The sequence below is a fragment of the Medicago truncatula genome, chromosome 5 (genome assembly GCF_003473485.1).
Source record: "Medicago truncatula cultivar Jemalong A17 chromosome 5, MtrunA17r5.0-ANR, whole genome shotgun sequence".
In the NCBI taxonomy this organism is placed as follows: domain Eukaryota; kingdom Viridiplantae; phylum Streptophyta; class Magnoliopsida; order Fabales; family Fabaceae; genus Medicago; species Medicago truncatula.
In genome coordinates this window covers 4,518,666-4,534,097 of record NC_053046.1, presented here as the reverse complement: position 1 = coordinate 4,534,097, position 15,432 = coordinate 4,518,666, and the positions used below count along the sequence as shown (strand labels likewise).

The following is a 15,432-nucleotide window of genomic DNA, read 5'->3' as shown; positions in this document are numbered from 1 at the left end:
GAAAAAGCCTAACAAGTCGCCAAGGAAAAGTACATATTCCACTAGGTTTAAGGTTGGTAATCCCAAACCGTTTAGATGATGACTCTTTTATGGAACACCAGGGGAATAGCCCACTCCTCGCCAATATTGGCTCTAAAGAGGTTAATTATACTTCATAAATCCGATTTAGTTTTCATAGCAGAACCTTGGATAAGTTTTTCTAAATTTCCTACTAACTTGCTTAATATAATATGTTTGAAACTGTTCTTCATGAACAATATAAACACTTTACACCCGAATTTATGGTATATTTGCTCTCACCACCCGAATCCCCAAGTTGTTAGCTATGATGATCATCAAGTTTCTTTAACCCTTAGTGAAAACAACACAACTTTTACTTTTTCTACTGTTTATGGATCAACATGTTATAGAGAAAGAAGACTTTTATGTAGTGCTTTACATAATTTACAATTCAATTCAACATTCCTTGATCTCTCATTGGGGATTTTAACTCAATGTTAGGAGCCCATGAACACACGAGTGCCATTTACCTCCTAGACTACCAATGGAAGAATTATCAATTGGTATGACCAAAACAATCTCATTCACTTACCTACAATCTTGAACAAGTCTATTCAATTTACTTACGTGGAAGATATCTGGTGTCTCTGTGAAGGTTGGACCCCTCAATATAAAGTGGTCATCTTAGCCTGCCTCATAAATATCTTCAACTTAATCTGGTATGCTAGGAACCAGTCTCAATGTCAAAACAAATGCATCTATTGAAAAACTGCCATCAATATCATCATTTTCAAATGCCGTATTTCTGATTAAAAAATCTAATCTCACCTCATATGTTAACATGACTGAATTCTCCATTCTTAAAGCTTTTAGGGTGGACATTCATCCTCATAGAGTTTTTAGTTTAAATTTTAAGCAAATACATCAATTTTAAGTAAGTCAATTTTTTCTTATAGACTAGATACATCACTTACACAATAAACTTAAAAAGTCAATTGTTTCTAATAAGAATGAAAGAGAATATAGTTTATTTGAAGTAAAAAAAGAGAGTAAAGAAGGAGTTTAAAACAAAAGAAAGTTGACTTAGAAAAATAAAACAATAAGTTATTTGAAGAATTGAATAGTGAGAAGGAGTGAGCAATTGATTTTGGAGTAAAAGTAGTAAAAATAATAATAAAGTAGCGTGAATGATGAGTGTACTACTACTGACAGAGAGAGAAACTCGCAGGTTCCATTTCCATTCCAGGCTCCAGCTATGCAAAACGTAGGGTTGGACTCGTCGTACTCTCTTCTCTTTCCTACGTTACTTTCTTTCTCTAACTAATACAATACAATACAATACAATACTGGAAGAATGAAAAAGTGAAAAAAGCAAAAGAGAAAGAAAAACGATTCTCATTTGACTCCGACTCTGTCTCTCTCTCTCTCTCTCTCTCTCTCTGACCTTTCATCAACAACAACAAACAGAATCAAAGAAAGATTCATTCACTCACTCACTCTGTTGTTACGGTTAGTTCACTTCTCTACTACTTTACTTCTTGAATATCACCTTTCTTTCTTTCTTTCTTTCAATAATCATTTTTCTCTTAATTAATCACTCCGATCGCATTGCATGAATTCTTTTCCGATCGACCTTTACTACTTCTTCAATTTCAATTTTCTGCACCTTTTGATGAATTAAGTTAACAAATACCATATATTTATGTTAATTCATTCCTTCTCTCACAAATCAATTGCGACAAACTTAGGATATATTTGATTCATGTTCACTCACATTTCACAGATTCGTGTTTTATTGATGCTGGTTGATATTATAATAAGTGCTCATGTCTTTGTGTATTTACTTGCAGAATATACGTATAAAAGTGCCTTCCTTCTATACTAACTAGTTCGTATGGAGGTAGCTTTCCGACATAACTACATATCATCATCTTCACAGACCTGATTGAAACTTTACATTCATTTTGAGTTCTACCTATACCTACCTGCTGTAGTTGGTGATGCACTCGACGGTAATGCTTAAGTACCTCTGGTGCTGCATTCTATTGGGATATCTTCATACACCGTGCCTTTCTGTTTGTTCAGGACATAATTTGAATAGTAGTATTGACTTGGAACTCTTGTTGGGTTCTACCGAGTCGCTTATCAGTGATGATTCTCAGCTCGATGACTTTGCATTTGCTGAAACGTTGAATGACTCTGTTTCTTGTGAGGATTTGGAAGGTGTAGGATCTTTTAATACAACATGCTTGCTAAGCTCAACTCATTACTTGAAATCCGATATTCTCATATATGGTACTGGGAACCTCGAGATACTTTCCCATGTTTCGCTGTTATGTCCTGTAGAAGAGTGCATGATAACAGTCAATGTGTCTGGCAACATTAAACTTGGTCAAAATTCATCTATTGTTGCTAGTTCTGTTATTATATCAGCTGCCAATGTCACCATGGACTACATTTCTTCTATAAACTCATCATCTTTGGGTGGGGCACCACCTTCCCAAACTAGTGGCACACCTGTTAATAATGAAGGTGCTGGTGGAGGGCATGGTGGGCGTGGTGCATCTTGTAAAAAAACCAATAAGACAAACTGGGGTGGTGATGTTTATGCATGGTCTTCCTTGGCTGAACCATGGAGCTACGGGAGCAAGGGTGGTGGGAAGTCTGCTGAACAAAAATATGGAGGGAATGGTGGGGGGCGTATTAAGCTTCTAGCGAAGGACACTATATATTTAAACGGGTCTGTTACTGCAGAGGGAGGAGATGGAGGGTATGATGGGGGAGGTGGTTCCGGCGGAAGTATAATAGTTAACGCCGTAAAGTTGTGAGTATGAAGTACTTGTTAGTCTGTGATCACATACCTGTTTTTCATGTTATGGCTTCTAAACTACTTTTAAGGCTGTCTGTAACTATTAATTGACGAGGAAAATGCATTTTTAAGGCATCTGAAGTCACTTTTACCAACAGTAACCACTTGCTAATTGCATATGGCAGTATTCTTTTTTCATTTACAATTTGCAAATGGCAGTATTCTTTTTCTTCTGAAGAAATGCTGATATTTTTGGAATTGTATTTGTTGAAGGTTTTTGAGTAGTTTCTAGTTTTTACAACTATCTTTATCATGTTTATTAGGGAACTAACACATGTTGTGTAGTGTAATGTTCTTGTAACTTTCTTATGGACTTGGCTTTTTTTTTTTGGACGAGTGTAGGAAGGGATATGGTATTATCAGTGCTGCTGGTGGGATGGGATGGGGTGGAGGCGGTGGAGGAAGAATATCACTTAATTGTTACAGCATACAAGAAGATTTTAAAATTACTGTCCATGGTTTGTTTCCATTCACTTTCTGTACATGGTGGTTAAACCAAAGATGACCCATGCTTGATGTTTAATTCTACTGTAAGCTTGTTAAGCTAAATCTATGTAAATCAAAGTGCCAAACAATAGAGTTTCTTTTAAACAAATGCAAGTTGTTCGCAATTTTCGAAATAAGCAAAGTACCACATTTTTACTGAAAGAAAATGAGTGTAGGTGAGGACATGATACTTCCTTCATAAAGGAAAAAAGAATTATATAATACTAAGTTACATACAGGCTACAGTAGGTGATACATAAATTGTTGTAAAGGAAAAAATTCATTTTTAATTGAGAAACCTGGCCTGTTTTCATTTTTATGAGTATAGAGTGCAGATGTCAATTGTTAACAAAAGCTCTCAACTTGTCCGGCTTTCCATTGAATTTTGAAGATTATCTGAAATGTTGTTCTCTTGTTTTAGATTCTGGAATCTGTCCATTATTCCAGATTAGAGTCCATTTTTATGTGATTGGCTTTCAATTGTCACATTGTTGTCCTTCATGTCAAGCAAGTATCTGTTTCCGTCCCTTACAAGCTTAATTCTTTCAGACTCTTTGAAGACTGCCCTTGTATCCTTGTGAAAAGAGGTGGATGCCAACCTCTGTCCAAAAGCAAGGAGTTTAATTCCTTTACACACTCGCACAAAACCCGAATCTTTTGGTGGTGTTGATGTTGCACATAATGTTTTTGTATATGTTCTCTTGATATAAAGTTTTTGGCTGACAATTTGATAGTTGCTGTATCTTCAATTTTCTTCTATTCATGTAACATGCAAGCATGCCTTATTTTTTATTTTTTTAATTTGAATAGAAGAAACTTCTACACAATACATGCATTTGTTGTGACAGGTGGTTCGAGTATTGGCTGCACTGGGAATTCTGGAGCAGCTGGCACATATTTCAATGCAAATTTACTAAGTTTAAAAGTCAGCAATGACAATGTCTCAACAGAAACAGAAACTCCTTTGCTTGACTTCTCAACCAGCCCTTTATGGTCAAATGTTTATGTGGAAAATAATGCAAAAGTTTTGGTTCCACTTGTTTGGTCCAGAGTTCAGGTAGGAAAGTTATACACATTATGTAGCCATTTTATCACTATATTTTACACATTTTTCAGAGAATTTTTGCTGCAACAGACCACTTCTTTCATAACAGTTTTCAGGCCACATATCACATCCAATTCCACTTTCACGAAGCATTCTGTAATTTATTACTCCCTCTGTCCCTTTTAATAAGAACACTCTAAAAAAAACACGGGTATTAAGAAAAGTTGTTGGAGTAATAAATTTGTCTGAAATGTGTGTGACTATTACTAAATTATCCTTTGTAGATAAATGCATTCAATATTACTTATCATATTCCAAGATAATTAGATGGTATTAATAAGGGGTATAATTGGAAAAAGAGTGATAAATGCATCTAGTAATTTGTAGCGAGTCTTATATTTAGGGACAACCATTGTTTTGTAAATGGTCTTGTAATTAGGGAGGGAGTACCATTTTAGTAGCGAAAAAGTCTTATCTAGAGATATCACAATTGGCTTAGTCAATTCAAATGATCGATATGCGGATGATTCAACTAGTCTCTCAAAGGCCCCATGACAATGATAAGTAAATATATGTACCAAGCTTTGTTTGTATGACCTATATGCTTTAGCATGAGAGAGAGTGTTGAAATAAATGTAAATAAGCTAGTCATATCTTGCAACTATTTTAGTGAGGACTTTTTTATTCTTTTAATTACATCATGACTATCTTAGCATATCTGTTGTGTAATTTAGACAGATGGATTCAATCATATATGTATCTATTCTCTCTTCCTTAACAGCTTCTGTCGATCTTTGAGTTACTTTATAAAGCATTGTGTATGACAGAGCCATGGCTTTTAAAAGTATATATCAATGCTAGTAGAGATTCTTTCCACGTTTCCCTTAAGTTGTGGATACCTTGATTTTGTTATAACGACTATAGTGAGCCAATTTGGTTTCCTTATAGAGTTTTCAAGAATAAAAGGTCCTGTGTGAAACTTTTTCTTTAATATTACATTTTGCGTTTGAAAATAATTTCATTGGACCATTATATATATTTCATTTAATTTATTTATTAGTCCATGCAATTTTTAACCCTTGAAGCCTAATATATATGATGTTTATTTGAATTCTCCAATTATGAAGGTAAGAGGCCAAATAAGTGTTTATAATGGAGGAAGCTTAATCTTTGGGTTGTCTGATTTTCCAATTTCCGAATTTGAGCTTGTTGCAGAAGAACTTTTGTTGAGTGATTCTATCATAAAGGTACAATATAGCGATTCAAAGTGTTTTTTCTGTAATTTTAATTCTACTCTCAATCCATTTAGGCGTCCCTTGTTTTAAAATCATATTTATGTGAGCTTTAGTTTCAACTGTCAGCTTATTATTTAACAATTTTACCTTTAATATATATATGAAGGTTTTTGGTGCATTTAGAGTTGCTGTTAAAATGCTACTCATGTGGAACTCCACAATGGAAATTGACGGTGGTAAAAGTACTGTTGTGTCTGCTTCAGTACTTGAAGTGAGAAATCTGGCTGTCCTAAGGGTAAATGGTCTTTATCATTAATTCAAGTTATGTAGTATTCTTGGTTACAGAACCATATCTTGTTCTTCGCGGGTCGGAGTGTTCACGGTGATTGTGATTTCTTACCTTTGCAGCAACGTTCCGTAATTAGTTCAAATACAAACTTGGGCTTATATGGCCAGGGGCTGCTACAATTGACTGGTGACGGTGATGCTATCAAAGGCCAGCGGCTATCCTTGTCTCTCTTCTATAATGTAACTGTAAGCAATTACAAATACAGTAATACTCTTATAGTTTTTTTAAAGAATTTTAAGTGTTACAACTTACAAGAGATTTGTATTACATTCTTCTAGAGTTTTAATTGTTTAGGGCTCTCCCTCATGCCGGGGATGCCAATATCCAAAAGATAAAATCAATTAACTCTTTGAACATGCTGTCTACGATTAGTAGGAGCAAATATCTACATAGCCACGATATAGATGGATCAGAAAGCAGGAATTTTCAGCATGCACATGTTCTATTTCTGTTTTCTTTTCGCATTACGACAAGTTTTGTGTGTTGTCACTGTTTCCAGAATTCATGAATTTGTATGCAGTATTTTAACAGCCCTCCCCTCCTGACAGGTTGGTCCAGGTTCTTTACTTCAAGCGCCTTTGGATGATGATGCTAGTAGAGGCACGTAAGTATGATTGCTTTTGTAACCGCATTGCTTGTCTTAAATGTTTTCCATCCAGCTGTTGAACTCCTCTGAAACTCTAAACTTAATTGATTATATTGTTCTGTTTTCTTAATGATGTTTGTAGGGTTACAAAACATCTCTGTGACACTCAGAGATGCCCAATAGATTTGATAACTCCACCTGACGACTGTCATGTCAATTATACACTATCCTTCTCACTTCAAGTAAGATTTGTTTCTAGCACAGGTTTTACTTTTAGATGTATTTTTTTTTTAAAAGACATTCTTGCACTATTTTTTTGATATTCAGTTATTACACTCAGTTGGAACGTCTTCCCCCCACTTCTGTTGCATTTAATGTAATGCAATTTGTCGTGAACCAAATATCTTAAAAGCTTAACTTGTTGGGTGAAAGTATGAAGAGTTTTAATTTTATAGAAAAAAGTGATCTGAAATACCAACAAGTACAGTGCATTTCTCCTTAGTACAACACATTCAACTTTTTGGTTGGGCATTGCTTTTTGACCGAGGTTCAATAACAGCAATATTTTCTTCTTTTGAGTGTTTGTAGATTTGTCGTGTTGAGGATCTTATTGTAAATGGCATTATGAAGGGAAGCATAATTCATATTCACAGGGCAAGGACTGTGATTGTTGATACTGATGGTATCATTACGGCCTCTGAATTAGGTAACTAAATTTTTGCAAAATCCGTTACTCTTGGTTACTTTCATCCCTTCTAAGTTTTTGCATGCTAGTCAAAATGCTAATTGCCAAAAAAGAATATTATAATTTTATATTTTAATTAGATCAAGACCTTTTTCAGGTTGCACCGAAGGCATTGGTAAGGGGAATTTTTTGAATGGAGCTGGCGGCGGTGCTGGACATGGTGGAAGAGGAGGGGCTGGATATGTCGATGGGATAATGAGTATTGGTGGCAATGAATATGGAAATGCTATTCTTCCATGTGAATTGGGAAGTGGAACTAAGGGCCCTAATGAGTCATATGGGCATGTTGTTGGAGGAGGGATGATTGGTAAATAGTTTTAAATATCCCTTGAGTTTCTATGTTTCAATAAAACAGATTATCTAGTTTGCTTCTGATATTAGCATGGATGCAGATTCTATATGTCTGCCTCTTCTTTATATGACGAAAATATCTCTACTTTTTGTAATACTAAGTTATTCTTGTTTAAATTTGGCTAGTGATGGGATCCATTCAGTGGCCACTTTTGAGGCTTGACCTATATGGATCCTTGAGGGCCGATGGTGAAAGCTTTAGCAAAGCAATAACAAGCAGTGATGGTTCTTTGGTTGGTGGTCTTGGCGGAGGTTCTGGTGGAACAGTCCTTCTTTTCCTTCAAGAATTCAGGCTTTTGGAGAGTTCCTCCTTATCTATTGTTGGGGGTAATGGTGGCTCCCTTGGTGGTGGTGGTGGAGGAGGAGGCCGAGTTCATTTCCATTGGTCAAAGATTGGTACGGGGGAAGAGTATTTTCCCGTTGCAAGTATTAGCGGCACCATGAACTATAGGTATGCATCATCACTTTTCTGTTAATGGGTTTAGAATCAGAGCATAATAGAACGTTCCTGCTTTTCCTTGGTCTAGAATACTGTTTTCATCTTTAGAGGACTAATGAACATACACCATAGTCTTTTGAGTACCAATCTGAAATTTTACTATTTTAAGTAACTTGAAGCATGATTGTTGTAAATAATGTAATCAGTAATCATTATTTCGCTAAAAAGGTAACATACATTTTCTTTAAATACACTGCTAAAAAATAGCACCTCTTTATGATTTTAAACAGTGGAGGCGCTGGAGACAATGATGGCTTTCATGGACAGGAGGGTACCATAACTGGGAAAGCATGTCCAAAAGGCCTGTATGGAATCTTCTGCGAGGTTTGTTCCACTGGTTTTCTTTTTATTCATTTGTTTTTGCCTAGACTATTGGATATGTGTATCTATCTGTCACTTTCTGTGGTAAACAAGAAATGGAGAAACTAGCGAGCTCCGCTTTGAAAAAATGTTTTTTCGTTTTGCCCCATTGTACGTATATTTTTAGTATATTTTTAGAAGACGTGATTGTATTCTCTTGTAAAATATTCAGGAATGTCCTGTTGGTACTTACAAAGATGTCGATGGTTCCGATGCACATCTTTGCATTCCTTGTCCTCTTGATCTTCTTCCAAATCGTGCAAATTTCATATATAAACGAGGTATCTTTGATTGTTTATATTGGCTTTATGTCCCTAACTCTGCTCTATCTCTCATTTTTAATGCGGTTTATATTGGCTTTATGTCCCTAACTTTGCTCTATCTCTCATTTTTAATGCGGTCCTTTTCATTGCAGGGGGAGTTACAACGCGCTCTTGTCCATATAAATGTATATCAGATAAGTATGGAATGCCGAATTGCTATACACCTCTAGAGGAGCTAATTTATACATTTGGCGGTCCCTGGCTGTTTTCAGTAGTGTTGTCATTTGTTTTATTACTGCTGGCTCTGCTATTAAGTACTTTGAGAATCAAGTTGATTGGTTCTGGTTCATATCATAGTTCGAGTTCAATTGAACACCATAATCATCATAGTTTTCCACATCTCCTTTCTCTTTCCGAGGTACTATTCTGATACCAAAGTGTGCACTGTTTAATTAGGTCTTGCTGTGGAGATAATTGACCTTCAACACATTACGTCTGAAACTATTAGATGCTTTACATTTGTTTTTTTTTTTAAACTAGGTGCGTGGAGCCAGAACTGATGAAACTCAAAGTCATGTACACAGAATGTACTTTATGGGTCCTAATACGTTCAGAGAACCCTGGCATCTTCCTTACTCACCTCCCCATGCTATAATTGAAATTGTGTAAGAAAATACTTATTCACATGTGCATGTCATGGATTCTGATGTCATTTTACTTTGTCGACCATGTGCTGATAAATACTGGATAGTATATTTGTTTTAGTCCAAATCATAAATCTTCAGTGTTGCTAAAAATCACGGCTATTCCACCTAGGTCAAACTTATTTTACTCTGTACTTCTTGAATTCCTATATTTTCCGCCAAACAAGTTTTTCTTAGTTTCTATTGCAAAAGACGTCTGGTACGGGAAAGACTCCTCAATAAAGATTCTACATCAGGCATCTATGTGTAAAGAAAAGATAAACAAACCCAGTTTGGGAGGCTTAATGACACCTTAGCATTCAAATCTCATCATAATACTGTAAAACTTCTGTGATGTAATACTAAATTATTAATATGCCTTCTCCTAATAGTTTTTGAAACAATGTTATCAACCATCTATCCCAAAAGTTTTATCTGTTAGCTGAAACGACACATTAATTGTTTTATATTATACCTTTGCTCTTAAACAATAATTATAGTTCTGATTAGGATTTGATCCTAATGGGATGCAGGTATGAGGATGCTTTTAATAGATTTATTGATGAGATCAATTCTGTTGCTGCATATGATTGGTGGGAAGGATCTGTGCACAGTATACTTTCAGTTGTGGCATATCCTTGTGCTTGGTCTTGGAAGCGTTGGCGGCGAACAGTCAAAATTGGCCGCCTTCAGGAATATGTCAAGTCTGAATATGATCATTCTTGTCTACGCTCCTGTCGATCCCGTGCTTTGTATAAAGGGATGAAGGTTTGACTTTTTAAACATTTAACATCCTGGAGTATTTTCCACAAAATTCCTAGTTATTCACTTTTGTTGATATAATTTTTCTTGCAATAGTTAGAGACAAGGTAGAATGATGTAGGTAAGCAGAGGCCTTTAGGATTTAAGATATTGATGATGTATCAAGGATGAGGTTGTAATAAATAAGCAGAATAAAGGTTCATTGGGAATTTGGTAATGTGAGGGTTAAGGATGGTTTGTAGGTTAGTAAGGCTTCCTGAGTTAGTACCCTCTCCATCTAGTACCCTCTCAATTTCTTCCATCTGGAGAGATAAAGAAAATGAAATTTGGAAAAAAGTATAAATAATTAATAGTGGTGGGACCCACCATCAACTTTTTTGTATCTATCTCTCACTAAATGACATTCTCCGTTTATTTTAAGTAAATGGAGAGGATCTCAACTCGGGCTTCCTAGCCAAGACACAAACATCAAACGAACAATCCAAGACCAATAATAGGCCAAGGCCTGGTCTGCTGACAGTAGCAGTATAAAATAAAGAGAAGGAAAAAGTTAGTCTAAGTTGATATAAAAAATCTGAAAAGCTTCTAGTAAATGTTATGGAATAATAATACAGTCATCATGAAAAATCAAAGCTAAACTAAAATTCTAAAATGAATTGATTTTTAAGGTTATATGATTTTTTGATACTAGTGCATCATATTCCTATGGTATAAGCGGCTGGCCTTTCACTGAATATAATTTATGTTGACCTTCTCACCATCAAGATTTCACTTTTGGTTTTCCTTGGAAAGATTTCCATAAATTGCATATGTTCTTGAGCATGGTATAAGCATGTTTAATGGTAGAGATTTTTACCAATGTATTTATTCTATATTCTATTGATTAAAATGCTTCAACTTCTAAGAATTATATCTTGATTAGTAATATACCATCAGAAAGTTTGTTGGTTACTTCTTTGTGATCATTTAGAGTTCATATAAGCAATCAGTACGTTAGCTTTAAAGTTACAACATGGCTGTATCCAAATTCGGATGTTGTTGTCATGTTTATTAGACTGCGTCTCTTCATTTACACACTAGACAATTGTAAGCCACAATGTTATTTATACATCCGTAAACCAATTTTCTCTGACAAACTGGTATTTGAATTTAACACCTTGCAATTTAAGGTTTTCAATGTATTAAGTGGTGCACGCTTTCCTCCATATTAATGTCTTTAATTTAAGAAACAATCAATGCAGGTTGGGGCAACTCCAGATTTAATGGTAGCATACATTGATTTTTTCCTTGGTGGTGACGAGAAGAGATTAGACATTGTATCAATTATACAGAAGAGATTCCCCATGTGCATAATTTTTGGTGGGGATGGGAGCTATATGGCGCCTTACAATCTTCACAGTGATACACTGTTGCTCAACCTCCTTGGCCAGGTCTCTTGATTAGGCTGGGTGTTAAGATTTAGTCAGTTATTTTTTTCTCTCTATACATAACTCACACAAGTGCCAAACTTTATATCAACAGCATGTCCCAGCAACTGTTTGGAATCGCTTGGTATCTGGACTAAATGCTCAGTTACGGACAGTGAGGCATGGATCAATTCGTACCGCACTAGGTCCTGTTATTGATTGGATAAATAGCCATGCAAACCCCCAGCTTGAGTTCCACGGAGTTAAAATTGAACTTGGATGGTTCCAAGCAACAGCTTCTGGTTACTATCAGCTGGGTGTTGTGGTAGCAGTTGGGGAATATTCCCTTCATGGTTTGCACCAGTCTGATACTCGGGTTGGTACTGATGAAGCTATGAGGTAATTTATGACGCGGAGTTAATACTGCATGCATACATTAAGACTGTAGCTTGGTTTAATCCAATTAAGCCATAACATGACAGGGAATGAGATCAACCATCTCATCTTGAGTTGCATGAAACCTTGACATTATTTTCATTCCTCCTAGATGGAGAGATTAGGAAGGCAAGAATTCATGGTTTGTTTTATAAATACCTTATGTATATTAGTTTCATGGGATTTTGTTTTGTGCTCATGACAGGCAAAATGTGGCACATGGAATAAAGAATCTCCAGCAGCTACAACATAATTGGCAATACATGAGCAATTTGTTATCTCTTAAAAGAATAACTGGAGGTATTAATGGTGGCCTGTTAAATGATGCTACCTTAAGATCATTGGACTTCAAAAGAGACTTTCTATTCCCACTTTCGCTGCTGTTGTGCAACACTAGACCTGTTGGTCGTCAGGTAGTTAAATTGTTTTAGGTGATTCACCTCCACAACTATAAATTGAACATTGTCTAATACATGACATGTTTGTTTCAGGATACTGTGCAACTGCTGATTACTTTGATGCTTTTGGCTGATCTTTCGGTCACTGTCCTCATGTTGCTTCAGTTCTACTGGATTTCTCTTGCAGCTTTTCTTTCTGTTTTACTAATCCTTCCACTATCTCTACTTTTCCCATTTCCTGCTGGTTTGAATGCTTTATTCAGTAAAGAACCTAGAAGAGCTTCACCTTCTCGAGTTTATGCACTGTGGAATGCTACTTCTCTGTCTAACATTGTAAGTTCTGCTTATACTGTGATTCCATTTGGTATAACGTCCCATTACACATATAAAGTAGATGAGAAACAGTAAAAATAGGCTTTGTTGTGAGTAACCTGCTTTAAAAATATGGACTCTATAAAAATGTTCAGAGGAAACTGCTGAAAGATATTGTTAAGCATATGAAAAGGCTCTAACTGCTATAACACATTTACATGTTGCAACTGAGGTTTGTGGTACATAATTTGTACTTGAAAAATGCAACATGTAGTGGTAAAATTTTGGGTTATAAGGAAAGTAGTGTTGAAATAATTGGATTTTAGATAAGGAAGAAGGGAAGAGAAAGATTAGACTTTGAATTTATGATTTGATACAGAAAAGACTAGGTACTGCCCTTGTTGAGACTTTTAATTCTAATTAAATATGGAAATTAATCATGAAAGTACAAGAATCCTAATCCTGATTAAATAGGGAAAGTTAAAAAGTTCTAGGCATATTGAATTTTTAATTTTTTTAAAATATGTTCATTCATGTAATCATTTGAAATATATTTCCCCCTTATCCAACGTGTGTGCACCGGCGTATGCAGGGAGTGGCTTTTATTTGTTGCCTCCTTCATTATACATTATCCCACATGCACTACCCTGATGAGGCAAGTACACGGAATGTTAAGAGGTAATCAACTTCTTAATGGCATCATTTCCTTTCAAACAATGACATTTTACAACTGGCATAAATTCTGTTTAAATTTACCCGTGTCTGATGGTTACGTTAAGAAATCAAATCTGAAGAATTATTGCATCATTTTATCCTTACTGCATAGAGGTTTTGGTAAGACTTGTCTGAGGGAAAGTGTCATTTATAATATTCAAAAAGCCGAAATATGGATTTATTTGGTGTGGGTAGTTAGTTATCTTTGCATTTTCAATGCTACAGAAATGGTTATTTCTTATTTCATTTTTATTCTGTGCTTTCACTACTGCTTTAATTGGGCCACACAGATACACGCCAGTGGCGTGTATCTGTGTTAAGGAGCTCATGTTGAAATATCACAATTTCTCCTGCGTATTTTCTTTGTACTACTCTGCCGTGTTTGGTCATCAGGTCTCACTTCCTTTACACCCTCTCAGATTCAATCTTGTCACAATCTTCCACCACAAATATAAAAGTTTGATTTTGCAAAAGGATGTATTTCGCTGTGAAAATATTTTAGTCGCGAAAATATGGAAGGTAGAAAGATTATAGAGTTCTGGAATAGGCCACTAACAAAAAGGCATTTTCTACAGCGATGTCCTCCCAGAGCTTGATACAAGTGCCAAAAACCCCCGACCAAGGGTATGTAGTGCTCTGAAAAAATATGACCCTAATAGATGCACTTCCAGGACCTGACATAACAAGCAGTGATCACCTGACATTACACCTGTTTCAATCTAAACCATGCACTAAATAGTTTGTTACAATGGGCATCCAGTGACCAGATCCATTTTGCCACTAGAGCCAATACTTTAGATGGCCAATTTCTGACACCCAATCCTTACTTAGTTCTGTAGCTCCTAACAATTTCTTTTCCAGATTGCCCACTACTTTTCCTTAGCCATAGGTAATCCCCTCATATTTCCCCATTCTTTTTGAGCCATCAACAAAGTGGAAGCAATGTCTTCTATCAAATGTGGGCTAGTCATTATTGTTACATGGATCCAAGGAGTCCTTTGCCACTAAATTGGTTTTAGTTAGTTTTGATGATTTTGCTTTGCTTACTATAATTTTTATCGCGTACGTTCTTTTAGAACTTCTTGGTGTACGTATTTTTTAACGTGGTACTCTTTTAAGTTTTGATGGAATGCTCTTGCAGGGAAGATGATAAATGTTGGCTTTTGCCCATCATCCTTTTTCTATTCAAGTCGGTACAAGCCCGTTTTGTCAATTGGCATATAGCGAATATGGAAATCCAGGACTTTTCTCTATTTTGTCCTGATCCAGATGCCTTTTGGGCTCATGAATCTGGTTTATAATAGAAAAGGAACTGAAACATTAGAATGTGAACATCCATAAGGAGGTTTTATTTGTGGCTGCCTTGCCGTGTGAATATACTCAGGAGATGTACAGGAGATTCAAGTACAGTTTCTGCATTTTTTGCTTCCTTGTAAAAAAGAAAAGTCTTAGAGTCAGGGGATATTAATATAAGAAAGTTATGTCTTTGTAGTAGTTTTTGTTTTTTTGATGGTGGTTGCCATTTCCTTCTTTAATGTATTTAATCATAAATTTCATATTTTTTGTAAATCATTTTTTCAAGATCAAAAGTCTATGCTCATGCAGTGACTACACAATATTAACCAACCCTGCTAAGAGTGCTAGGCGAGTGAGTCAATTGTCCATCCACATATCCCGCACGCCGCACTCCTAAGAGTGCGCACCCTTGTCCTTAACAACTCGTGAAGAGCGGCAGGTATCAGAGTTTCAATACACAACACAAGTGGCCAAATTATTGATCACTGAAACTATTTGGTTTGAATGCATCCCCAATAACCCTCATGCTCTTTTAATATTGTTTCTACTCTCCCCACTTTTTAGAGATTGCTTGTAGTTTACCTATGTTTTAATTTTATTTGGTTAGTTTTTACAAAAATTGTCCAATGTTTAGCAAA

At 35.7% G+C, this 15,432-nt stretch overlaps 1 protein-coding gene across 1 annotated transcript; it reads left to right on the top strand.

Moving 5' to 3' along the window:
* The first annotated feature begins 1,201 nt into the window (after positions 1 to 1,201).
* Positions 1,202 to 15,150, top strand: LOC11426963 (uncharacterized). The gene is made up of 23 exons (XM_003611374.4): positions 1,202 to 1,509; positions 1,851 to 2,824; positions 3,212 to 3,327; positions 4,204 to 4,412; positions 5,528 to 5,647; positions 5,802 to 5,930; positions 6,044 to 6,169; positions 6,533 to 6,588; positions 6,713 to 6,812; positions 7,159 to 7,276; positions 7,413 to 7,622; positions 7,793 to 8,117; positions 8,396 to 8,489; positions 8,698 to 8,806; positions 8,941 to 9,206; positions 9,329 to 9,453; positions 10,005 to 10,239; positions 11,475 to 11,663; positions 11,755 to 12,038; positions 12,280 to 12,487; positions 12,566 to 12,805; positions 13,377 to 13,462; positions 14,640 to 15,150. Exons 2-23 carry the CDS (start codon positions 2,001 to 2,003, stop codon positions 14,797 to 14,799), a joined length of 4,329 nt encoding a protein of 1,442 aa, XP_003611422.3. The 5' UTR covers positions 1,202 to 1,509; positions 1,851 to 2,000; the 3' UTR covers positions 14,800 to 15,150.
* The last annotated feature ends 282 nt before the right edge of the window (positions 15,151 to 15,432 follow it).